This window comes from Bombina bombina, chromosome 1, assembly GCF_027579735.1.
Source record: "Bombina bombina isolate aBomBom1 chromosome 1, aBomBom1.pri, whole genome shotgun sequence".
Classification (NCBI taxonomy): Eukaryota; Metazoa; Chordata; class Amphibia; order Anura; family Bombinatoridae; genus Bombina; species Bombina bombina.
The window spans coordinates 575,268,867-575,295,514 of NC_069499.1; the positions used below are offsets into that span (position 1 = coordinate 575,268,867).

Genomic DNA, 26,648 nt, shown 5'->3' on the forward strand with positions numbered 1-26,648 from the left:
GCTAGCTAATCCATTTAGTATGTACACTGACCATTACCTGCTGCTATATATATATTTCTAGCTAAGCCAGTTAGTATGCACACTGATCATTATCTGCTGCTATTAGTATATTGCTAGCTAAGCCAGTTAGTATGCACACTGACCATTACCTGCTGCTATTAGTATATTGTTAGCTAAGCCAGTTGTTATGTACACTGACCATTACCTGCTGCTATTAGTATATTGCTAGCTAAGCCAGTTAGTATGTACACTGACCATTACCTGCTGCTATTAGTATATTGCTAGCTAAGCCAGTTAGTATGTACACTGACCATTACCTGCTGCTATTAATATATTGCTAGCTAAGCCAGTTAGTATGTACACTGACCATTACCTGCTGCTATTAGTATATTGGTAGCTAAGCCAGTTAGTATGTACACTGACCATTACCTGCTGCTATTAGTATATTGCTAGCTAAGCCAGTTAGTATGTACACTGACCATTATCTGCTGCTATTAGTATATTGATAGCCAATGCCAGTTAGTATGTACACTGACCATTACCTGCTGCTATTCATATATTGCTAGCTAAGCCAGTTAGTATGTACACTGACCATTACCTGCTGCTATTAGTATATTGCTAGCTAAGCCAGTTAGTATGTACACTGACCATTACCTGCTGCTATTAATATATTGCTAGCTAAGCCAGTTAGTATGTACACTGACCATTACCTGCTGCTATTAGTATATTGCTAGCTAAGCCACTTAGTATGTACACTGACCATTGCCTGCTGCTATTAATATATTGCTAGTTAAGCCAGTTAGTATGTACACTGACCATTACCTGCTGCTATTAGTATATTGCTAGCTAAGCCAGTTAGTATGTACACTGACCATTACCTGCTGCTATTAGTATATTGCTAGCTAAGCCAGTTATTATGTACACTGACCATTACCTGCTGCTATTAGTAAATTGCTAGCTAAGCCAGTTAGTATGCACACTGGCCATTACCTGCAACTTTTAGTATATTGGTAGCTAAGCCAGTTAGTATGTACTCTGACCATTACCTGCTGCTATTAGTATATTGCTAGCTAAGCCAGTTAGTATGCACACTGACCATTACCTGCTGCTATTAGTATATTGTTAGCTAAGCCAGTTGTTATGTACACTGACCATTACCTGCTGCTATTAGTATATTGCTAGCTAAGCCAGTTAGTATGTACACTGACCATTACCTGCTGCCATTAGTATATTGCTAGCTAAGCCAGTTAGTATGTACACTGACCATTACCTGCTGCTATTAATATATTGCTAGCTAAGCCAGTTAGTATGTACACTGACCATTACCTGCTGCTATTAGTATATTGCTAGCTAAGCCAGTTAGTATGTACACTGACCATTACCTGCTGCTATTAGTATATTGCTAGCTAAGCCAGTTAGTATGTACACTGACCATTACCTGCTGCTATTAGTATATTGGTAGCCAATGCCAGCTAGTATGTACACTGACCATTACCTGCTGCTATTCATATATTGCTAGCTAAGCCAGTTAGTATGTACACTGACCATTACCTGCTGCTATTAGTATATTGCTAGCTAAGCCAGTTAGTATGTACACTGACCATTACCTGCTGCTATTAATATATTGCTAGCTAAGCCAGTTAGTATGTACACTGACCATTACCTGCTGCTATTAGTTTATTGCTAGCTAAGCCACTTAGTATGTACACTGACCATTGCCTGCTGCTATTAATATATTGCTAGCTAAGCCAGTTAGTATGTACACTGACCATTACCTGCTGCTATTAGTATATTGCTAGCTAATCCAGTTAGTATGTACACTGACTATTACCTGCTGCTATTAGTATATTGCTAGCAAGCCAGTTATTATGTACACTGACCATTACCTGCTGCTATTAGTAAATTGCTAGCTAAGCCAGTTAGTATGCACACTGACCATTACCTGCTGCTATTATTATATTGCTAGCTAAGCCAGTTAGTATGCACACTGGCCATTACCTGCAACTATTAGTATATTGGTAGCTAAGCCAGTTAGTATGTACACTGACCATTTCCTGCTGCTATTAGTATATTGTTAGCTAAGCCAGTTAGTATGTTCACTGACCATTACCTGCTGCTATTAATATATTGCTATCTAAGCCAGTTAGTATGCACACTGACCATTACCTGCTGCTATTATTATATTGCTAGCTAAGCCAGTTAGTATGCACACTGGCCATTACCTGCAACTATTAGTATATTGGTAGCTAAGCCAGTTAGTATGTACACTGACCATTTCCTGCTGCTATTAGTATATTGTTAGCTAAGCCAGTTAGTATGTTCACTGACCATTACCTGCTGCTATTAATATATTGCTATCTAAGCCAGTTAGTATGCACACTGACCATTACCTGCTGCTATTAGTATATTGCTAGCTAAGCCAGTTAGTATATACACTGACCATTACCTGCTGCTATTAATATATTGCTAGCTAAGCCAGTTAGTATGTACACTGACCATTATCTGCTGCTATTAGTATATTGCTAGCTAAGCCAGTTAGTATGCAAACTGACCATTACCTGCTGCTATTAGTATATTGCTACCTAAGCCAGTTAGTATGTACACTGATCATTACCTGCTGCTATTAATATATTGCTAGCTAAGCCAGTTAGTATGTACACTGACCATTACCTGCTGCTATTAGTATATTGCTAGCTAAGCCAGTTAGTATGTACACTGACCATTACCTGCTGCTATTAGTATATTGCTAGCTAAGCCAGTTAGTATGTACACTGACCATTACCTGCTGCTATTATTATATTGCTAGCTAAGCCAGTTAGTATGTACACTGACCATTACCTGCTGCTATTAGTATATTGCTAGCTAAGCCAGTTAGTATGTACACTGACCATTACCTGCTGCTATTAGTATATTGCTAGCTAAGCTAGTTAGTATGTACACTGACTATTACCTGCTGCTTGTAACCAGATGCACAAAGTCTGCTTTCATTACCGTCTTTCTGTACCTGCTGCCACAACTGCTGACCACTTGTATGGTGTTGATTAATAATTCATGCCATTGTTACCTATGCAATGGCAAAAAGACATACCAATTATTGCCAGAGATTAAGTTCCCAATCAAATGTAAAAAGCATGGAAATTCCAAAATTAAACTCCCCACCAAAGATGTATATAATAATATTATATTATTATATTCTGTGGTGGGGAATATTCATTTTGGAATTTTCATGCTTTTTAACATTTGATTGGCTCGAGAACTCGGCATTAGCACATGTTTGTTTTGATTTGTTTTGCCTAGTTTTCCAATGTTTCTAGATTTTTAATTCTATAAAATATATATTTATGTGCAATGGAGGTGTGTATGTGTATTCTGCCTTCCACCTGCATTCATACATGTTACAATTCACTATTGTTTAGTGTGTCTAGGTTTGTGTGCATTGTATTTGACTAGTGTGTGTGTACGTTTGGTTAATGTTTGTGTAGTGTTTCTAGTCTAGGTGCAGTGTGTTGTTTGTATAGTGTTTCTAGTCTTTTGTGCAGTGTGTTGTTTGTGTAGTGTTTCGTCTTTGTGCAGTCTGTTGTTTGTGTAGTGTTTCTAATTTTTGTGCAGTCTGTTGTTTGTGTAATTTTTCTAGTTTTTGTGCAGTGTGCTGTTTGTGTAGTGTTTCTAGTCTTTTGTGCAGTGTGTTGTTTGTGTAGTGTTTTGACTTTGTGCAGTCTGTTGTTTGTGTAGTGTTTCTAGTTTTTGTGCAGTCTGTTGGTTGTGTAATCTTTCTAGTGTTTGTGCAGTCTGTTGTTTGTGTAGTGTTTCTAGTTTTTGTGCAGTGTGTTGTTTGTGTAGTCTATAGTACTATACAGACCAACTTGCACAACTTTCTGCTGCCAATCACTACATTTATTTTTTCAGCTGTTTGCTTCTATTAAACATTTTCAGAATATAACAGCATAAGACAACTTTAATAAATGTTCACATCTCAACTACCACTGTGTATTTTTTCATTACACAAAAAAGTGGCAGCTAGAAAAATGTATCAGGATTCATAAATGTTGGTGTACAGTATTCTTGTTTTTGTCTTATCATTTCCCTATATTTTTACATATTTTTAGTATGTAATTGCTACAAAATAAAAAAATGTACTTCCAGATTTCTGAATTCCAGTCTGTGATGGGTCCCAAATTTTTTTCAAATTTAAAATAAATTAGTTTAATTCAAATATACAAGCACCATGGAAACAGGATCGGACATTCAACTGTACATTATAGCTGTTTATAAGTCAGGAAAGAAAAAGTTCCTAGTTCACTGTATATAAAATACTGTGAAGAAAAAACCCTAAAGTCTCTATTATGAGATGGATGGATGGATAGATAGATAGATAGATAGATAGATAGATAGACAGATCCAGCACTACTGTATGTGTGAGTGGATATTGACGATTTTCTGTCATGTTTGGTCATCTCATAAAGAACGTCTAGATTTTCCAATTATTTTCAAAGTGCAGTGGCAATTTGATGAAGTTTGTTTAATTATTAGATTTTTTTAGACCCCCTACTATTTTGTATATAGATGATACATTTAGCATGTGTTTTCTCATAGTAACATAGTAAATGAGGTTGAAAAATGACTGAAGTTTATCAAGTTCACCCTATACAAATCTAATATAATTATAAAAAAAGCTCCAATTGAGCTTCAATTAATCCCATTAATATCATATCCCTGAATTATGTTTCTTGACAGAAATGTATCCAAACCATTTTTAAATGTATCTAAGGTATTGGCATGTACTACCTCCTTTAGTAGTGAGTTGCACAATTTTTATGTTCTTACAGTGAAATTTTTTTTCCATTGCAGGAGATTAATTCTCCTTTCCTCCAGCCTTAAATTGTGACCTCTTGTCACAAACAATTTTCTTGAAATAAACCAAGCTTCCGCCATCTCTGTAATTGGGCCTTGAATATATTTATATAAAGTAATCATGATAAATGATGCGAGGATCTGCATGGGGGGAGGGAGAGGGGAAGATTCTGAGGGCGGTGACTGGAGGAGAGGCGGCCAAGGAGGTGAGGGCGAGAGAAAGGCGATGGTGAGACTCTGTGGTTAAGGAGACTGGAGGAAAAGAGGGGGGGGGGAAATAAAATAAAAAAAAGCCCAATGCGACTGAGGTGATGAAACATATGGATATACTGTATTCTAATGAAAATGCATGTAACTGTTTCAAATGGTTTTGTATTTATGGTTGAATTTTCACTGTAAGTTGCAATGGAATAAATAAAGTATTGAAAAAAAAAAAAAAGTAATCATGTCACCTCTTAAGTGCCTTTTTTTCTAGAGAAAACAGACCAGGTTTGACTAGCCTCTCGTCATAGCTTAAATTCTCCATTCCCTTTATTAACTCTTTCTAAGTCTGCAATGTCTTTTTTTGAGATCAGTCCCCAGACCTGCACTCCATTCTCAAGGTGAGGTCTTACCAGGGATTTATATAGTGACAGAATTATGCTTTCTTCACTTGCATCAATGTCTCTTTAAATACATGCTAGTGTCTTATTAGCCTTAGAAGCTGCTGCCCTGCATTGTGCACCCATCTTTAGCATGTTATTTATTACTACTCCCAAATTCATTTCCTCCTCTCTTTGGCTAAGTGTAGCCCATTTAAATAAGAGATTGCCTGCTTATTTTTACTTGCAAAATGTAGAACCTTGCATTTTCCCATCTTAAATCTCATATCTCTTCTAATTTGTGCAGATCCCCCTGTAAAGCAAGTTCGTCCTGCTCTGTCCTAATGACCTTTCATAACTTTGTATCATCTGCAAAAATAGAGATGTTGCTAATTTATCCTTGCTCCAAGTCATTATTAAAAATATTAAAAAGGGCCCAGTACTGATCCCTGGGGGACTCCACTGATTACCTTTGTCCAATCTGAGTATGATTCGTTTACTACTACTCGTTGCTCCCTGTCATTTATCCAGTTATTTATTCATGAGCTAACATTTTCGGCTATTCCCAGTCCCTTAATTTTGTACATGAATCTCTTATGTGGCACTGTATCAAACGCGTTTGAAAAATCCAAGTATAACCCCCTTTTTAATTGTACTATACTTTACTTTTCCTAGGAATGTTACCATAGGCAGTCAAGTGACACCAACCATAACAAAATACACTAGAGCTTGGTTATACTGTCATGGTCCCATTAGATGTGGCCAGTAGCGGACCTACTCGACAGAGGGACCTTGTGCAAAAAATATTTTGGGCCCACCAAAAGGTAACTCTGTATAATGATTTTGACGATATACACCTGCAACCTGTACTAATAAAAGGCTCACCTGTATTATGAGTGTACGCATTCTTCACAAGCCTATTAATAGACTGACTGCTTTGCCCCCCCCCCCCAGCCTTTGGGCCGCGGTACCACTGCACCTGCTACACCAATGGTAGTTTTGCCCCTGGATGTGGCAGCTCCAGGTGTAAACCATGCAATTATACACAGGCAGTGAAATCTTTTTATTCATTTGTAACAGGAGAAAATCTGTAAGACTGAGAGTTGCATCATTTTTTTTACTTATATCTTTATCTCATATTCTTGATATTGTGCTTTATATATACCAGGAAGGAGTTAAGAACACAAATCAGGGAACATTTTGGCTAAATTAGTACTTCATTGCCCCACTGTATCTTTGTATATAGTCAACTGGTAGGAACCCGGTCAGCAACTGAAGTAGTAGAAATGCCACCAAGAGCTAGAGACTTGTTTAGATATTTGAGTACATATGAAATATTTGGATGTTTAATTTGGGCACTAGTGTACTATTAGGTTTTAATATTTATTGTATAAAGAATTAAACTTTGTTAAAACATGCAATATAATTGGGATGCACCATGGGGGTATATGATTCAATAAAATGTTATCACAAAGACTACAAATACAACACAAGAGCAATAAATGACTGTCTCAATCTCTAATAGATACAGTTTATGGTTTAATTCACTTAATAGTATATAATGTTGATTTTTACTTTTATTTTTTCCCTTTAATATAGGGTTTGGAGCTGTAAGGAAATGTCTACTTAGGGATCAGATGTGCACGGAGGGATATGATTAGTGGAAAAACAGACATCACAATCAGTGTTTTACTTTGATATTTAGCAGCAGGTCAGGATAACACATGGAAATTCCATGTGATTGACTAAAAAAACCATTGTTGAGCTGCAGATATCAGGCGCATGCAAGGCCTAGATAAGTCCAAATTAGCCCCTCAATTACTTTGCCTTTAATATTTTAGTAATGTAAAGAACATAACGATCAGTAACTATACTGTAGCTGCCTACTGAAAACAAGGATTTTTGAGGAGAGAGAAAGAAAATAACTTTACAAGTACAACTAACTATCCTGAATAGTCCAGCACATGTTTCATGTTTCCTGCCATACTGGAAAGTCCGCTAATAAGACTAACGTTTGTGTCCTTTCATGCTTGTGATTTTGGAAGCAGTAATGTGCATTATTGTAGCCCAATAACCATTTGTAAGTTCAGTAGTAACACATATGCCACTTTACACAAACAAGTATTATCGCTTGATATGTTGTGTTGCTTTGTGCTGACATTCACAGTAATATTTTTTTATAAACAGAATAAGCTTAATAACCCAATCTTATAATGGCAACTTTTTCTAATGTAAATATAAAATCATGAACGCAGCTTTTAAAGCCTATTTATCTCAATTGCAAGAACTGTATTTACTGTTCTTTTCACCCACAAACCTTTGTCAGAAATTAATGAATTACTTTTCTCTCCATACAATTAGATATAACTGTTAGTGGGTTCAAGAGCTCAGATGTGTCTTGTATGATCAGAAAGAGAAACTCATCTGTTTGAGACTGGTTATTGTAAGTTGAGACAAAGTCTAATTATATTCTAAAATCTATTAGAGCTTGTCACATGACAACTTCGCTAATTTATCGTGCGCCCACAAATAGGTAAATTTGCCTGTTAGCGGGTGCGTGATAAATAACCAGCCATTACAAGTGTCTGGTTATTGCTACCGCAAGCTCACAGTAGCAATTAGAGCTCAGAGAATTAACCAGAGTTCAGATCTCTGGTTAATTTCTAAAAGTGCACCCAATAAAAAAATACTACACAGAGCTTTTTCTAGCGGGGGGGGGGGGGGTGTTAGAATAAAAACAGCACTCAAAAGTGTCTTTACATTACTGCCTAAGAGAGCTGTGTTACCGGTAAATATATATGTATATGCAAATATATATGTATATGCTTATACTATATACATATATATTTATGTGTTAATATGAGTATATACACATATTAACACATACATTTGTGCTGTATATATTCATATGCATATATAGATATATATATATATTTTCTATCCATCACTGCGTGATTTACAACCTTCAATGTGGTAGTTCTCATGCTATGTCTTAGCAATTAGCACTCTGAAAATTAACTAAAGGTCAGACCTCTGGTTAATTTTAAAAATGTGCCCCAATTGCCCCCAAACTTAAGTGTGAGCGTGTATAAAAATAAAATAAAAACTGTAGCATCTTTAATTAAAAAAAAAATGCACAAAGCAGTGTTTATGGGTGCACTCCACTTATAATCTGGCCCTAAATGAGTGAAACTGTCTTAATTATGAAATATCCAGAAAATGCGTATCCATTTGGATAGGGCTAATACATGAAAAACTACGAGAAATGTGCTTTTTCACAGACGTGGGTGGTTTCAACAAGGGTTTTGTAACTATAATTAATTGCTCCGCTTGTTTGCCCGTTTGTAGGCTTGCAATAAATAGCCAGCCATTATAAGTGGCTGGTAATTGCTACCGCAAGCTCACGGTAGCAATTAGAGACCAGAAAATTAATCAGAGATCAGAACTTAGGTTAATTTCTAAAAGTGCCCCAATTGGCCCCAAAATAAAAAATCTTTTTTTTTTTTTTTTTTTGAAAAACGAATTTTTTTTTATAAAAACACACTGCACGGACCAGTTTCTAGGGGTTAAAAGTGTCAGATGTGAGATGTTTTAAAAAAAATGCCACTGAAATGTGCATTTACATTGCCGTCTAAGGGAACTGTGTGTTCCCAGTAAAAATAAATGTATATGCTTATATACATATATATTTATGTGTTAATATGTGTATATAGAAGCATGTTCTCATGAGTGCAATGCTTTCATGCAATGCAAATACAAGGTGGCATTTGCATTGCACCTAACTCGTAATACCAGCACACATTAGCATGAGCTGATATTACTCTGTTGAGCGCAAATATCATTTTAGCGTAAGCGATATTTTGCATTCAACTCGTAATCTGGCCCAAAATAAGTGAGTGAATGTAAGTGAAATATTTTATTCAAAAGATTAACAAAATACAATAGACAGGGTCTAAACTACCCAATGATGCATTTTATACTTGCCCATTCATGGTTCCACAAGGCTTTGCAGAGATTTACACTGAAGCAAAATGTATTACGCCAATGCGATATTAAAACATGGTGACTACTCGAATTACTGTTGAAGAGGAAAGTGTAAAGTATATTAGAGGGACACTGAACCCAAATTTTTTCTTTTGTGATTTAGATAGAGCATGCACTTTTAAGCAACTTTCTAATTTACTCCTATTAGCAAATGTTCTTCATTCTCTTGGCATCTTTATTTGAAAAGCAAGAATGTAAGTTTAGAGATGACAACCCATTTTTGGTGAACAACCTGGGTTGTTCTTGATGATTGGTGGATAAATCATCCACCAATAAACAAGTGCTGTCCAGGGTCTGAACTTTCTTTTTCAAATAAAGATAGCAAGAGAAAGAAGAAAAAATGATAATAGGAGTAAATTAGAAAGTTGCTTAAAATTGAGTGCTCTATCTGAATCTCGAAAGAAAAAATTTAGGTTCAGTATCCCTTTAATGCAAGTTTTTATTTCACTTAAAGGGACATTAAACCCCAAATTATTCAAAAAGAGAATACAATTTTTAAAAAGTTTCCAATTTACTTCTATTATCAAAATTTAATTCTCATGTTATTCTTTGTTAAAGAGATACCTAGGTAGGTAGTGTGCACATGGCTGAAGCCCTACATGACAGGAAATAGTGCTGCTATCTAGTGCTCCTGTTAATGTATAACATTGTTGCAAAACTGCTGCTATATAGTGCTGCAGACACGTGCACACTCTTGAGCTTACATTTCTGCTTTTCAAATAAGGATAACAAGCAAACAAAGAAAATATGATAATAGAAGTAAATTAGAAAGTTGTTTAAAATTTTATGTTCTAACTAAATCATGAAAGAAAAAAAAATTGGGTTTTACATCCATTCAATGAATTACACCAATTCATGATTTATTTGAACACTTTCATGTAATTTTGCATAGTTGTATTAGTAACTTATTTTTTTTTTAGCATCCAAACACTTAAAAGGAATTATGGAAGAACATTCTGACAATGATATTGTTGTTGTGCATAAAGATTTGTATTTTAGATTTATTTCACGAGCAAACAGCTGTGTTTGTTAGCGTGGGTGAATCACATACACTCATGTAAAAAAAACACTACACACTGCTCTTCCAATTGATTGGAATAGACTTGATACATTCTTAATATATGTTTTCTGCTTTTAAAAAAAAGTTGTTTCTTTTTTATACTTTTTAGATCTTTTGTGCAATGAACTTTCTAACTGGAAAACGGGTTATTGATCTATTGGTCAGGAAAATATTTGTGAGGGTGACTGAGATACCCTTCAGTGGGTAATAAGGACTATTCACTCAGCTCTGATACTGGGCAGGGACACGCCCCCAGCTAACATGAAAATAAATAAGTAGTTTTATTTATCTGTAGAAGCAAGACATGAAATAATGCATTTATTGGAAGTTTCACTAACCATTCTCTCTTCTTCAGCCCTCTCCGTGTGAATGGTGCCGATGTGAACCCAGCAATGAAGTGCATTGCATAGTAGCAGACTGTGCCGTACCTGAGTGTGTGAATCCAGTCTATGAGCCGGAGCAATGCTGTCCAGTCTGCAAGAATGGTGAGTATTTCCTAACTGATTGAGCAATATACTGACTTTTAGTTCATATTTCTTACAGCCAAAGGGCAGGGCACATGGAGGGGTCACACACCATGGATAATTGATATGTAAGAGCATATGAGTGGGGAGGTATCACGCCATAGAATTTGATGCCCCCCTAAATCCTACTGTCAGACCTAATTAGCTAGGGAAAAACATGTCCTTTTGTTACACTGTTGAATTGTGATGTGGCTTTTATAATGATGAGCCATGGATAATCTTACCCCCATGGCTGTTGGTAATCTCTCTATACACTGTTGGTTACTACAAATGCCCAATGCAGGTTACACCACTGGCCCTCATGATTCTCAGTACTGTGAAAAAAACCCTGAAACTAATAATTTAACTCATGTATGGTGATATTATGGGCCTGATGGTCTAAAGCTGTCTGTTCTAGCGAGATGGTCTAATATGTCTTGTCAGTACTATAAGGTTCCTCAAAAAAATTAGAAAGGCAAATTTTATCCAGAGAGGTGTAGAGACACATACATTGTAGTATTATGCTCAAAAACAGCCCCCAAAGATTTTTTGTTATTTATCTCCATGCCGATGAGGTCTTGATTATCAGCCCCCTATGTCTTGAAGTTTAAATAGCTTTAAAATCTCCCTAGATTCTATAGTCAGAAGAGAATGATTCAATATTAGTTGAGTTTGCAAAGGATTGTGAATTAGCATTACAATTATTTGTCTACTGCTGTTGTAGGCTTAAGATAGATAGATAGATAGATAGATAGATAGTAGATAGATAGATAGATAGATAGATATAATATAAATATATGATGATTTTAAATCTGGATCATGGAATATAGAGAAATACTTTGGTAAAATATACTGTAAGTCAACAAGTGTAATTTCTTAGACCTTGAAGGCCGTCTCTTGTCTAAATGCATTTTGACAGTTTTTCACCACTAGAGGGGGTTAGTTCATGGGTGTCATATACTGTAGATCAGGGTTCTTCAAACTTTTTTCCCCAAGACCCAGTGTCATGATACCACATATCTTTGCGACCCTATTTTTATACTTTGTTTGAAAATATTAGTAACTAATATTCAACAAGATAGCTGCAATTTTTGCAAAATGACTAAATGTGTGTGTACTTTACTCCTGATTGTAGTCAAACATCAAAGTGTTGTAAAACGTAATAACACACACTCTCATGCCACAGCACAGACACACTACACACACTCTCATGCCACAGATACACCACACACACACACTCTCATACCACAGCCACAGACACACCACATACACTTTCATGCCACAGACACACCACACACACTCTCATGCCACAGACACACCACACTCACTCTCATGCCACAGACACACCACACACATTCTCATGCAACAGACACACCACACACATTCTCATGCAACAGACACACCACACACACTCTCATGTAACAGATACAAACACCACAAACATTTTCATACTACACACACACACACAACACACACATTCTCATACAACACACACACAAGCTGCGACCCAGTACACATGGTGTTGCGACCCAGCAATGGGTCCCGACCCGTGGTTTGAAGAACCCTGCTGTAGATAACATTGAGCTCATGCACGTGAAGTTACCTAGGAGCCAGCACTGACTGGCTAAAATGCAAGTCTGTCAAAAGAACCGAAGGGGGCAGTTTGCAACGGCATAGATAGAGGGTAATTATAGAGGTAAAACTTATTATAACTGTGTTGGTTATGCAAAACTGGAGAATGGGTAATAAAGTGATTATCTATCTTTTTAAACAGCAAAAATTCTGTGTTGACTGTCTCTTTAAGCAAAGCTTTTTAGGTAGAGGAAAATGAATAGGCCTGTTGTATACTATTTTCTTATACAGGCAGCAAACAATGTCTTAGCCTATTTGCATAGAAGTCCCCATATCCCTCCTGACTGCAGTGAAAGCAGCACTGTGCTGTGATTATGGCAAAACACAGTGTAGGAGATGTGTTGTAGTAATGTAATGTATCAGGGACGCAACCCATGAACTAGATATAGTTTTTGTTAGTAGCCTCCTTATATGGAACACTGTGAATTAGGTAGTAATGAAGCTGAAATTCTGCATTGGATATACTGGTGCATATCTGCATATACCAGCAAGACACTGTATAACATTGTATTACTGTGTTGTAACACACTGGTTTACAGTGATGGCTATAAGTCAGTGTGTTTAAACATTTTTATATGGAGAGTCAGTCACTCTCTATAACATATTACTGATGCATGTGTTCTGCTCAGTGGTGCTTAGAGCCTTACAAAACCATTGTCAGTCTAAAGAGAACTAGTGCTCTAAGCAAACACACTTCAGAGATCTTTACCAATGAAACTAAAATCCAGTAATTTAATGTTTTCTGTGCATGAACTGAAGTTGTACATAGTAAATATAATGATATATGCAGAATGGATAAAGATATGAAGAGCAACAGGTTTGACCTTTTCATGGCTGGTAGAGCAAATCCTTGTGGTATAATAAATTATCAGCGTTTATACAAAGGACAGACTTTGGACTGTCAAAAATAGTATTTTCATTTCCTTAAATCAAAGTAAACATGCAAAAACACAGACTATGTAAAAAAACAGCAAACAACTTACTTGTATTTTTGCAAAAGGAGTACTTTTAGAAATTCCCAGTGTAACTATTGCCCTCATGGAGTTGAGGAAGCAGGTATTCTGAGATCTTAAATTGTATTTTGCCTCTTTTGAGCATGGACAAGAAATTGCTTACTGTCTTAACAGTAAAACAGCTCATGTTGCTCTAGCAGATTATATATGGCTTCCTGTAGAGACCCAAGCCCCTTTGAGGAAGTAATGGACCCTTCAGAAATTAAGTTATAAAATAAATGAAAGACAAAATCCTTTTAAAATGATAATTAATACATATTGCAGTGTTTTATTTTTAAATGCAACCTACTGCTTAGTGTTTTTTCATTATTACTACAATGAAACTGACAGTTTTATATCACTTTAATGTAAATAGCCTATTAGTCTGTATATGAAAACTTTACAGAGACCGCTAGCAGTTTAGAAGACTTCAAGGTACAAATCTGAAGTGGATGAATATTCGTAAATTGTGCCAAAATCAATGAAACATGCTAACTCTGCACCAAAGACTAACTTTACCCAAGACAAGCTGAGCCTTCTCATATAGGCCCCTGAGAAACGGTCTTTCTGTCCTTGTCGGCCTTGAAGTCCGTTGGTCTATCAATATATTCTAAAAAAAAGGGGCAGACCTGCAAAGTGTCTCCCCTAGGATATAATGGGCAGCACTATGTTAACATGACCAACATTGCCACTTGTCGGTACTTTCAGCGGGTGGGGAGCGTAATGTAGGTGTTTTTTTTTTGCAAAAGAGCTTTGATCACTTTAGGTTAATGCCCTACAAAAGGTCCTTTACGGCTATTGTAATTTATTTTAGAGTTCAAATTTAGGGTTTTTTCTTATTTTTTTTATTTTTTTAATTTTATGTGGCATGTAGTTTGTTGTTAGATATAATTATTTTTTATTTTGAATAATGTATTTTTTTTGTAACTTAGTGGGTTTAGTTTAGAGGGGGGAGGTTAGTTTAGAGGGGGGTAGTTTAGAGGAGGGTTTAGGTGTTAGTGCAGTTCAAGTTTGCATTGGGAGGTGGCGGTTTAGGCTTTAATCGCCTAACCACCTCCTATACCTGTATGGGGGTTGATTGGGTGATTATTGTTAGTTATTATTTTGTAGGCTTTAATCTCCTAACCACCTTCCATACCTGTATAAAGGTTGTTTAGGTGATTAATGATGGTTACCATTTATTATCAACTAACCAAACCTCACACCTGTATAGGAGTTTATTAGGTGATTATTGATGGTTATTATTGATTAGGCCTTTATCAACTAACCACCCCTCATACCTGTATGGGGGTTGATTTGGTGATTAGGTTAGGGCAGCTTAGGGATTAATAGTGTATTTATCTACACTTTTTAAAATATTATGCATTGTTATGTATCATCATCATTACTTTTTAATTTATATGCAAATATTTAAACATTATGCATTGTACGTGACAATGCATTGTTTAAATATTGAATATTTATGTTTTGGGTCTTAACTTCAACAGTTAGTTTTAGGTTATTGCAGATTAATAAAATGTTTAAATAATATGCATAGTCATGTACAATGCATATTGTTTAAATTATTGTAGATATCTTTAAATAAATGTAATGGTTGCTTAATATTATTGTGTAATATGAAAGTTACTCAGCAATCCTATTTATTTATGATATACAAATATATCCAACCATTACTTTGTTACGGTATTTTAACTGGCAAAGTGTACACTTCCTTAGGTATGTATATATTGAAACATGCTGAGATCTGTTTCCTGTGTCATCAATTAAACACTGAACCACTACGTTGCATACTGGGATATTATAGTTTAGGAACCCTTTTACCTTGAGTCATTTTGAAGGATAAGCAGGGACTTGCCTCTGATACTTTCTCCGCAGCACTTCTTTAGTCAGTGTAACGCTCCTTGGTATTTTTGGCGTTCCTCCGTGTTCCTTTGATGCTTATAGTGACGTCACCAGCACATGACTCTTCATCCACCAATGCTAGTTAGGTATACCGGCTCACACCCACAGGAAATAGCCAATGAACTATCCAAAAAACACGCTGGAGTTATGCACAAAATTCAAAAGAAAAAACTGGATGGTCTTGTAATATTATTTTAAAAAGTTCAAATTTTATTCCATTCCAAGAATTTAAAAAAATGATATAAGGGGTACATCCAAACCATAGAGCAAAACATACAAACTGGTGCGCAGTCCTAGACTGGCTAGGACTGCGCACCAGTGTGTATGTTTTGCTCTATGGTTTGGATGTACCCGTTATTTCTTTTTTTTAATTTCTTGGAATGGAATAAAATTTGAACTTTTTAAATAATATTACAAGTCCATCCAGTTTTTTTCTTTTGAATTTTGTGCTTAATATTGATTTAACATAAAAATATTTTTTCAAATATATATTTATGTTTGAAACAATAGCAAGTAACTATTAAATCCCTTTTTTGAAGATATCTCCAATAGTTTAAATAATCTACGTTGTACATGGAGATGAGATAAACCTTGGAGGACCGGAAAAACCTCTCCGTCCTAGCCGTGCTTCTGGAACTCAGCGGCGGACTGCAATTGAGCCCTGGTCTGCCGCTACTTAAAAGGAGTGTCGATTGAGTAGGGTGCAAGGGATCAAGTCAGTTTTTTAGTATGTTGTCGGCAATTTAATGAAGCACCTAGGGATACCACTTGTTTGTGGATGCTACCTTCTGTGAGGAATGAGGTACCGAATTTGAAGTGTGATGCCGACAAGGCCATCAAAGCAGTTTCCCGATGGTCTGTCGATGGTTTGAACATCAGGGCCTAATAGAAAAGTTACATGGGCACTGGGCAGAAGTGTATATTATCTTATATGTTTCTAAAAGAGAAGCTACCTCTGACACTTAGGGAAGTCTCCCTAAGTGTGATGCGTGGAATCCAGACGTGGACCCGTTGCTCAGTGTGCCTAGAGGGATATGACTGACGAGGCCCACAATAGGCCGAAACGTACGTCTGGGGTTTTGCTGTTTTTCTTGTTCAGGGAGGGATTGCCTGGTATTTCGGGGCTGAACTGTACTGTGAAGTTAAGATCAGACTGATATGCTTCAGGAAAGTTCTTCTCTGTGAAAGCACATGTTGAGCAAAAAGAGACTGCTTCTTGGGTGGTAACTAGCCATAGAACAAGCTAATATGCTATTGTTCGTTCCCAGGTTGAGTGCTTCTCTGTTTTTATTTATGAAAATTATGACACTTAGGGAAGTCTCCCTAAGTGTGATGTGGGAATCCAGACGTGGACCCGTTGCTCAGTGTGCCTAGAGGGATATGGCTGCACCTCACTGACGAGGCCCAGAATAGGCTGAAACGTACGTCTGGGGTTTTGCTGTTTCTCTTGATCAGGGAGGGATTGCTTGGTATTTTGGGGCTGGACTGTACTGTGAAGTCAGGATCAGACTGATATGCTACAGGAAAGTTCTTCTCTGTGAAAGGCACATGTTGAGCAAAAAGAGGCTGCTTCTTGGGTGGCGACTAGCCATAGAACAAGCTATTATGCTATTGTTCGTTCCCAGGTTGAGCTCTTCTCTCTTTTTATTTATGCTGATGTTATATGTGTCTAACAGTGGAGCTACAAGATATTGTTTGTCATAAGTGATATTATTAATTTAAGATCTCAGTGATATAATTGATGATGCCATCTAAAATGCATATGGGATCACCATGGGTGTCATAGGCATTTTTCCAGGAAGAAGCTAAATAAAAAAAAATCTGAGTTATATTCAAGCGCCTGCTACTTTCTTGTGTTTGTTTGTTCTGCTAAAAATCTCTGTAATTGATATATGCAAGGTAGAGGTGAGCGCCAATAGAAGGCTGAGGGTAGGGTGGGGAACGCTAAAATAGGCTAAAATTAGCTGATAGAATGTAAAATTAAAAATTACAAATTTTTTTATTCCATACAATAATTATAATAATAAAAAAGAACAATATACACTGATAGTTGTTTATGGATCCATGTTACAAATGGTAGCAAATTACAGTGTTAGGTAAAATACAATACAATATAATAATAAAAACAATTGTAAATACTGATAAATTCAGTGGCTGATGATATAGCCTTTTATGCTGAGTATCTGTTAAATGATTAACACCTTGGTTGAGTCCAGTAAGTGTAAGATGCTCCTGGTAGATAGTGTAGGGTTAATTGTAATCCAATATTGTGCAGGAGAAAAAAGTAGCAAGATTTGGGTGTGATCAGTGTCCAATACAACAATTTAGAAAAAAGTGGTAGAAAAAATGTGTGTTCACTCTATGTGATGAAAAAATGATGATAAAAAATGATGAAATCCCTCCAAAAAAATGTTATAAAAAAATGAAAAAAGGTGAAAAAGGATAAAATAGGATAAAAAAATAGTGTCAATTTCGAAATCCGAAGTGATGTTGGTGATGTCAGTGCAAATCAATCAATCAGTGGTTCAGTATTGATGCAATGTTTTGAAAAAATAAGATTATGCAAAAAGAAAAAATCCTGAAAAAAAGAAAACAAACAATACTCTAATATATGCAATCTGTACAATAGATATATCAGTATTATGCTTACTCAGATCTGTCGACGCGTTTCGGCCATATACCTCTGGCCTTTATCAAGACTGATAAACTGAGTAAGCTCACAGTATTTATAAGAGTTATGGCTGATGTTTTGGCGCCAAACACTAATAGGCCACGCCCCCTTCCTGTTTGGTAGCATTATGGGTATGGGCGAAAGCATTGTGGGTATGGGCGAAGGCATTTATTTTGCTTGTGTTATTGAGGTCATTACTAAGTTTTTAAAGACATGTGTAGTTATAAATTGTCTTTCCATTGTATATGGCTAGTTTGTGTGTGTCCTAATATGGATTTGTTGTTCATACATATACTTCCGGTTTCGCTGGTGGATCTAGCCCTTACTTCCTGTTTAGCCCTTACTTCCTGTTTAGCTACCCTATGGGACGTTTTAGTCCTGGTTGTTCATATCAATTCTTATGCTAATGTGTGTGAGTAATTTTATTGCGACTTATCTTAGCGATCTGTTTATATGGGCTCTATTCTTTCTCTCTAATTTCTAAATCATGCATGTGTTGCTTTTGTTTACCATTTATTGTTTACGGTTACCATTTCCGGTTCCGGTTTGTATCAATGCATGTGTTGTTTTTGTTTACCATTTTCTTGCTTCCGGTTACCATTTCCGGTTCCGGTTTTTATTGCTCCTTAGTACTTAACATTTCTGACAGTAAAAGCCAACATTATATGATGACTATGCAAATGAGTTTATTTCAAACATGTGTGTTGAAGAGAAAAAAATCAAATGCAGTAGGAATCGAATGTGCGACTGTGCTATATAATAAGTCAAATCGTAATTCTGGATTGAATCTTCAAACAAAAAGATGAATTTGTGAGCAAATGTGATGGTGTACAGACACAATGAAAAGCTATGATCTAAATGCGTTAGACTATATAAAATCCATTTTGAGATATAATATGGAGAATACGTTGATTTTACAAGGATGATAAAACTAGTGGATATACACTAGAGGATAAATACTTATTAATAAAATCTACATATATAAAATCCCATATAAAATGCTAATGCTTATGAAAGGCTTAAAGCTTTAAAAGGTGTAAATACAATTTTGATAAAAAATATAAAATATATATAAAAAGTGTATAAAATGTGTATAAGAGGGGGGCAACACAGAGAGAGTACACTAAAAGTAGGGTGTCACCTATGGTGAGGAGATGACATAAGGAGGGTATAAAAGAGTATATAAAAATATATAAAAAAATATAAAAATATAAAAATATATATGCGGACCTCCTAAAATTGGGCACCAGATGTTGACATCTGTTAATCGGACCCAGATATTAATAAAATATGAATAAAACCAGACAAAATAAAACAGGATAATGAGAAACTTGTGGCTGCGATGGCTGATCTCTAAAAATGAATGAACTCATGTTTAGTGTCGTAGAGTCCTGACTAAGGAACTATATGTTTATATGTGGAACACTATAATGGATGAAGGACATCTGACTGAAATGGGGGGAGGGTAATATGATAGATCTTTGTGGCGGATAGTTGCTTAGAGTGCTATACTGATCAGTGCTTAGCTTTATTTCGTGAAACTGAACAGATGAGATAGGTCCTCCTTATTATTTAGGCCCTTAGGATATAGACAATTTAGGGAAAATATCCATTTGGACTCTTGTAGGAGTAGTTTCTGCTCATGGTTTCCTCCTCTCCAATTTTTTCTCACTATCTCTATTCCACAAAATTTAATTTCCCTAACATTTCCTCCATGTTTAGTTGTGAAATGTTTATATAGGGCTGTATCTGTCCTTTTATTCTCTATACATAGTATATGCTCCCTCATTCTGTCTTTCAGTTTTCGAGAGGTTTGTCCTACATAATGTAATTTGCATGGACATTCAATGAGGTATATGACATTCTGGTCACTACATCTTATCAGACTGTTAATCATAAATTTTTCTTTGGTATATGCTGATAAAAATGAAGTTGTTTTCCAACCATTTTTGCACGCTTTGCAATTCGGGCACGGGTAGAAGCCCTTTATCTTCTTATTACAATGGTCTACCACTGTGCCTATTTTGCCTATTTTTTGTTGTTTGGGTACAGTTGGAGCCAATCTGTTCTTTAGGTTGTTCGTCTTCCTATAAATAAATTTCGGATGTGGCGTTAGTAGTTCTCCCAGGATGTCATCATCCTTCAAAAGTGACCAGTGCTTCTTATAAATCTTTTCTATAATGTGTTTGTTCTCACAATATTCTGTAATAAAAGGGACATCTATAATGTCTTTCGAAGTCGTTCTATCTTCTCTGGTTTTATATTTTAGGAGGGTTTTTCTATCAACAGCTTTGACTTCTTTAATTTTTTCTTCCAATAGTGTTGCTTCGTATCCTCTCTCAATGAATCTCTTTTTTAGTACCTGAGTTTGTTCTTCCCATTTTTTCGGATCTGAACAATTCTTTTTAATCCTTAAGAGTTGCCCCTTCGGTATATTTTCTTTCCAAACTCTGTGGTGGCAGCTTTCATTGTGAATGTAATTGTTACAGTCGACCTCCTTAAAGAAGGTCGACGTGACAAATTCTCCATTTATTATGTCTATCTTGAGATCCAGGAAGTGTATAGATTGTTTATTACATTCATAAGTGAATCTCAAATTTCTCATATTTTTGTTCATAATTTGTATGGTGTAATGTAAATCTTCCATGGTTCCCTTCCAAATGAGAAAAATGTCATCAATGTACCTTACGTAGAGGACCAGGTCCGCGCTAGCTGGGCAGGATTCCCAAAAGATTTGCTCCCATTGGCCCATATACAAATTAGCATAGCTAGGCGCGAACCTGGTCCACATCGCTGTACCACACTGTTGATGATAAAATTTATTATCATGATTAAAATAATTGTGGGTTAAAATGTAATGAATGCTGTCTAAAACAAAAGTGCATTGTGCCTCAGGAATGCATGGGTCTTTAGAGAGAAAGAACTTGACAGCTTCAATGCCTCCTTCGTGCGGTATACTCGTGTATAATGAGACTACATCACACGTTGCCATAATAAATGACTCTTCCCATTTTAGATTATCCAATATTGTTAGAATCTGTGTGGAGTCTCTCAAATATGATGGAAGGTTGATGACTTGTTTCTGTAAGATTTTATCTACATATTCCGACATATTGCTTGATATCGACCCAATCCCCGATATAATCGGTCTCCCTGGAGGGTTAGTCACCGATTTGTATATCTTCGGGAGTTGGTAAAACACTGGGGTAATAGGGTATTTAACCATAATATAGTTGTATTCTCTCTGGTTGAGTATCCCCAGTGTTTTAGCTTTGGTGGTCAGAGCTTCCAAATCTCTTGTGAATTTTTCTATTGGGTCGCTCAGTAGTCTCTTGTATGTCTTGGAATCGCTCAAGATTCTATTGCACTCTTCCTCGTAATTGCACTTATCCATCACAACGATAGCTCCGCCTTTATCGGCAGGTTTAATTGTTAATTTGTGGTCTTTCTCTAGCTTTTTGATAGTGTCCATCTGGGATCTGGATAGGTTAGAGCGTACCTTATTCAGTCTGTTTTGACTCAATTTTCTAATGTCATTACAAACATTCGTTTCGAATGTTTCAATTGTACACCCTTTGCTTCCCACCGGGTAAAAAGAAGATTTCGGTCTTAGGCCTGTGTGTAGAAATTGCTCATTCTCGATTGGAGCTATGTAATTGCGTTCTATTGGAGATTTGAGGAAGTGGCGCTTAAGTGTTAACTTCCTCGCAAATTCTTTTGTACTAATGAACGCCTGAAATTTGTTTAGGCAGTTAGTGGGTGCAAAGCTGAGGCCATGGGATAATATTCCTTCTTCTTGTGTAGTTAGTTCTCTCGAACTTAAGTTATATATACCATTGGTCATCTTCCTTGTGACCAGGGGGGCAGTCTGCGATGTATGGGGGGTCTCTTCATGTATACGTACTTCTTCCTGTGGCCTTGTTGTATTTCTTTTTCTTAGTGCTGTGCCACTTCTCCTTCCTCTGTGGGTTTTCTTTTTAGTTTTGTGGTGATCTCCTGATCTTCCAAGTCTGTGTTTTTTCTCTTTCTCTGTATTTTTTCTTTCACTCTTGGTGGTAAGGGATTTCCCCCTAAAAAAGATGACTCCGAGGTAGAGGCTGGTATATCTACTGTTTTTTGTAATGTAGTACTTTTATTATGTTCTTCTTGTGGTCTTGCACCTTGCATCCTTGGTTCTCTTCTTGCTCTGTCTTGGTAGGGTTCCCTCTGATCAAAGCTCCCATGGTGTCCTTCATTTCTGTTCCTGCTATAGTCATTACTTCTATTCCGATAGTTATAGCGGAAATGTCCTCTGGGTTCTCTCTGGTCAGAGTCTCTTCTCCTATAGTCAAACACCTCGTCTCTATCTTCCTGGTGGGTAACTCTCCTATCCATTCCATATCCTGCTTGGAATCTAGGTCTATCGAATTCTCTCTCTTCATATTGATAGTGATTCGCATGGTATGGTGTGTGCGGATTTCTTCTGTAGTGATATGGACGATGGTATGAATTAGAGTGATAATTGAAATTACGTTTGTTATCATAATTTAAGTGATAGCCATTGTTGTTCCTCATCCGGTAATCCTGGTTACGGCTATAGGTATTCTGGTGGTGCCTGCGTTCATCTTGTTGCCATGCAGGTCTATCCCAAGTGTCGTAATTCCTTTCTTTGAATTGTACATTGGATGAGTCTTTCCTTGTGTTGTATCGGTTTGGTCCTTGGTGTTTTATATTCAGTTTGTTATTCGATTGTTTCCTGCCATATTTCACTACGTGCCATCCATCTTCTGTCTCTCTGTCCACCATGTTTCTAGCTTGGTGTGGGATAGTCTCTTTGCATGTTGTGTTCTGAGAGGGTGTGTTTGACTGTGCTTCAATGGGATCAGCTCTCTTAGTGTTGTCCAATTCTCTATTCAGCTTTTTCGTTTTTTTAGCGATAATGTCTTCTCTCACTTTGGTAACCTTTTTAAACATCGTGTTCTTTCTATTAGTGATTTCTTTTTCTTCCGCCTCTGTAACCTCAATGTTATTTAGCATTGTTTCGTCATCTTTAATATCTAGGTCTAACTGAGTCAAGAGGGAGCTTCTATATTCTATAATAAGGCTATATCATCAGCCACTGAATTTATCAGTATTTACAATTGTTTTTATTATTATATTGTATTGTATTTTACCTAACACTGTAATTTGCTACCATTTGTAACATGGATCCATAAACAACTATCAGTGTATATTGTTCTTTTTTATTATTATAATTATTGTATGGAATAAAAAAATTTGTAATTTTTAATTTTACATTCTATCAGCTAATTTTAGCCTATTTTAGCGTTCCCCACCCTACCCTCAGCCTTCTATTGGCGCTCACCTCTACCTTGCATATATCTTTTACACATTGGGCACGCTAGGGTACCCATCGAGGAGAGCTAGAGGCATCCCCCACCCCCCTTCCCCACCTGTTCTTTGCGCAGGATATACACCACCTTTATTCAAACTGTCATATTTACCTAGCCAGTATAACCAGCAGCAGAACAGATAATACCCCATATAGTTGCTAGTTTAAACATGGAAGATTTACATACACTAAGAAGAGAAATCAGCTTAGACATCAACAATGATATGGATAGCTCACCTGATATAGACCCAGACAGATATGACATTCCAACACTATTTAGAGATCTAGAAAAATCTCTGGTCACTGAAGTAAAATATAAAGCGGAAATCTCGTTTCTAAATAAATGTTTAGAATTAGACCTCATTCCTCGTGGTCTGAGTATACACAAGGACTGTGCCTTTCCAATATCAGATCCACTATATGCAGAAAAATGGATAAACATTCTCTTGGAGGCTTCTAGGAATCTAATAAAGCTTATTATAGAATATAGAAGCTCCCTCTTGACTCAGTTAGACCTAGATATTAAAGATGACGAAACAATGCTAAATAACATCGAGGTTACAGAGGCGGAAGAAAAAGAAATCACTAATAGAAAGAACACGATGTTTAAAAAGGTTACCAAAGTGAGAGAAGACATTATCGCTAAAAAAATGAAAAAGCTGAATAGGGAATTGGACAACACTAAGAGAGCTGATCCCATTGAAGCACAGTCAAACACACCCTCTCAGAACACAACATGCAAAGAGACTATCCCACACCAAGCTAGAAACATGGTGGACAGAGAGACAGAAGATGGATGGCACGTAGTGAAATATGGCAGGAAACAATCGAATAACAAACTGAATATAAAACACCAAGGACCAAACCGATACAACACAAGGAAAGACTCATCCAATGTACAATTCAAAGAAAGGAATTACGACACTTGGGATAGACCTGCATGGCAACAAGATGAACGCAGGCACCACCAGAATACCTATAGCCGTAACCAGGATTACCGGATGAGGAACAACAATGGCTATCACTTAAATTATGATAACAAACGTAATTTCAATTATCACTCTAATTCATACCATCGTCCATATCACTACAGAAGAAATCCGCACACACCATACCATGCGAATCACTATCAATATGAAGAGAGAGAATTCGATAGACCTAGATTCCAAGCAGGATATGGAATGGATAGGAGAGTTACCCACCAGGAAGATAGAGACGAGGTGTTTGACTATAGGAGAAGAGACTCTGACCAGAGAGAACCCAGAGGACATTTCCGCTATAACTATCGGAATAGAAGTAATGACTATAGCAGGAACAGAAATGAAGGACACCATGGGAGCTTTGATCAGAGGGAACCCTACCAAGACAGAGCAAGAAGAGAACCAAGGATGCAAGGTGCAAGACCACAAGAAGAACATAATAAAAGTACTACATTACAAAAAACAGTAGATATACCAGCCTCTACCTCGGAGTCATCTTTTTTAGGGGGAAATCCCTTACCACCAAGAGTGAAAGAAAAAATACAGAGAAAGAGAAAAAACACAGACTTGGAAGATCAGGAGATCACCACAAAACTAAAAAGAAAACCCACAGAGGAAGGAGAAGTGGCACAGCACTAAGAAAAAGAAATACAACAAGGCCACAGGAAGAAGTACGTATACATGAAGAGACCCCCCATACATCGCAGACTGCCACCCTGGTCACAAGGAAGATGACCAATGGTATATATAACTTAAGTTCGAGAGAACTAACTACACAAGAAGAAGGAATATTATCCCATGGCCTCAGCTTTGCACCCACTAACTGCCTAAACAAATTTCAGGCGTTCATTAGTACAAAAGAATTTGCGAGGAAGTTAACACTTAAGCGCCACTTCCTCAAATCTCCAATAGAACGCAATTACATAGCTCCAATCGAGAATGAGCAATTTCTACACACAGGCCTAAGACCGAAATCTTCTTTTTACCCGGTGGGAAGCAAAGGGTGTACAATTGAAACATTCAAAACGAATGTTTGTAATGACATTAGAAAATTGAGTCAAAACAGACTGAATAAGGTACGCTCTAACCTATCCAGATCCCAGATGGACACTATCAAAAAGCTAGAGAAAGACCACAAATTAACAATTAAACCTGCCGATAAAGGCGGAGCTATCGTTGTGATGGATAAGTGCAATTACGAGGAAGAGTGCAATAGAATCTTGAGCGATTCCAAGACATACAAGAGACTACTGAGCGACCCAATAGAAAAATTCACAAGAGATTTGGAAGCTCTGACCACCAAAGCTAAAACACTGGGGATACTCAACCAGAGAGAATACAACTATATTATGGTTAAATACCCTATTACCCCAGTGTTTTACCAACTCCCGAAGATACACAAATCGGTGACTAACCCTCCAGGGAGACCGATTATATCGGGGATTGGGTCGATATCAAGCAATATGTCGGAATATGTAGATAAAATCTTACAGAAACAAGTCATCAACCTTCCATCATATTTGAGAGACTCCACACAGATTCTAACAATATTGGATAATCTAAAATGGGAAGAGTCATTTATTATGGCAACGTGTGATGTAGTCTCATTATACACGAGTATACCGCACGAAGGAGGCATTGAAGCTGTCAAGTTCTTTCTCTCTAAAGACCCATGCATTCCTGAGGCACAATGCACTTTTGTTTTAGACAGCATTCATTACATTTTAACCCACAATTATTTTAATCATGATAATAAATTTTATCATCAACAGTGTGGTACAGCGATGGGGACCAGGTTCGCGCCTAGCTATGCTAATTTGTATATGGGCCAATGGGAGCAAATCTTTTGGGAATCCTGCCCAGCTAGCGCGGACCTGGTCCTCTACGTAAGGTACATTGATGACATTTTTCTCATTTGGAAGGGAACCATGGAAGATTTACATTACACCATACAAATTATGAACAAAAATATGAGAAATTTGAGATTCACTTATGAATGTAATAAACAATCTATACACTTCCTGGATCTCAAGATAGACATAATAAATGGAGAATTTGTCA

The 26,648-nt window shown here is 36.7% G+C and overlaps 1 protein-coding gene across 1 annotated transcript in view; it reads left to right on the forward strand.

Moving 5' to 3' along the window:
• Nucleotides 1-26,648, forward strand: part of VWC2L (von Willebrand factor C domain containing 2 like) — a 198,220-nt gene that overhangs the window by 43,810 nt on the left and 127,762 nt on the right. The window contains exon 2 of the mRNA XM_053690976.1: nt 10,892-11,021. Coding sequence (XP_053546951.1) covers nt 10,892-11,021 — 130 coding nt within the window. The remainder of the gene's footprint in view (nt 1-10,891; nt 11,022-26,648) is intronic.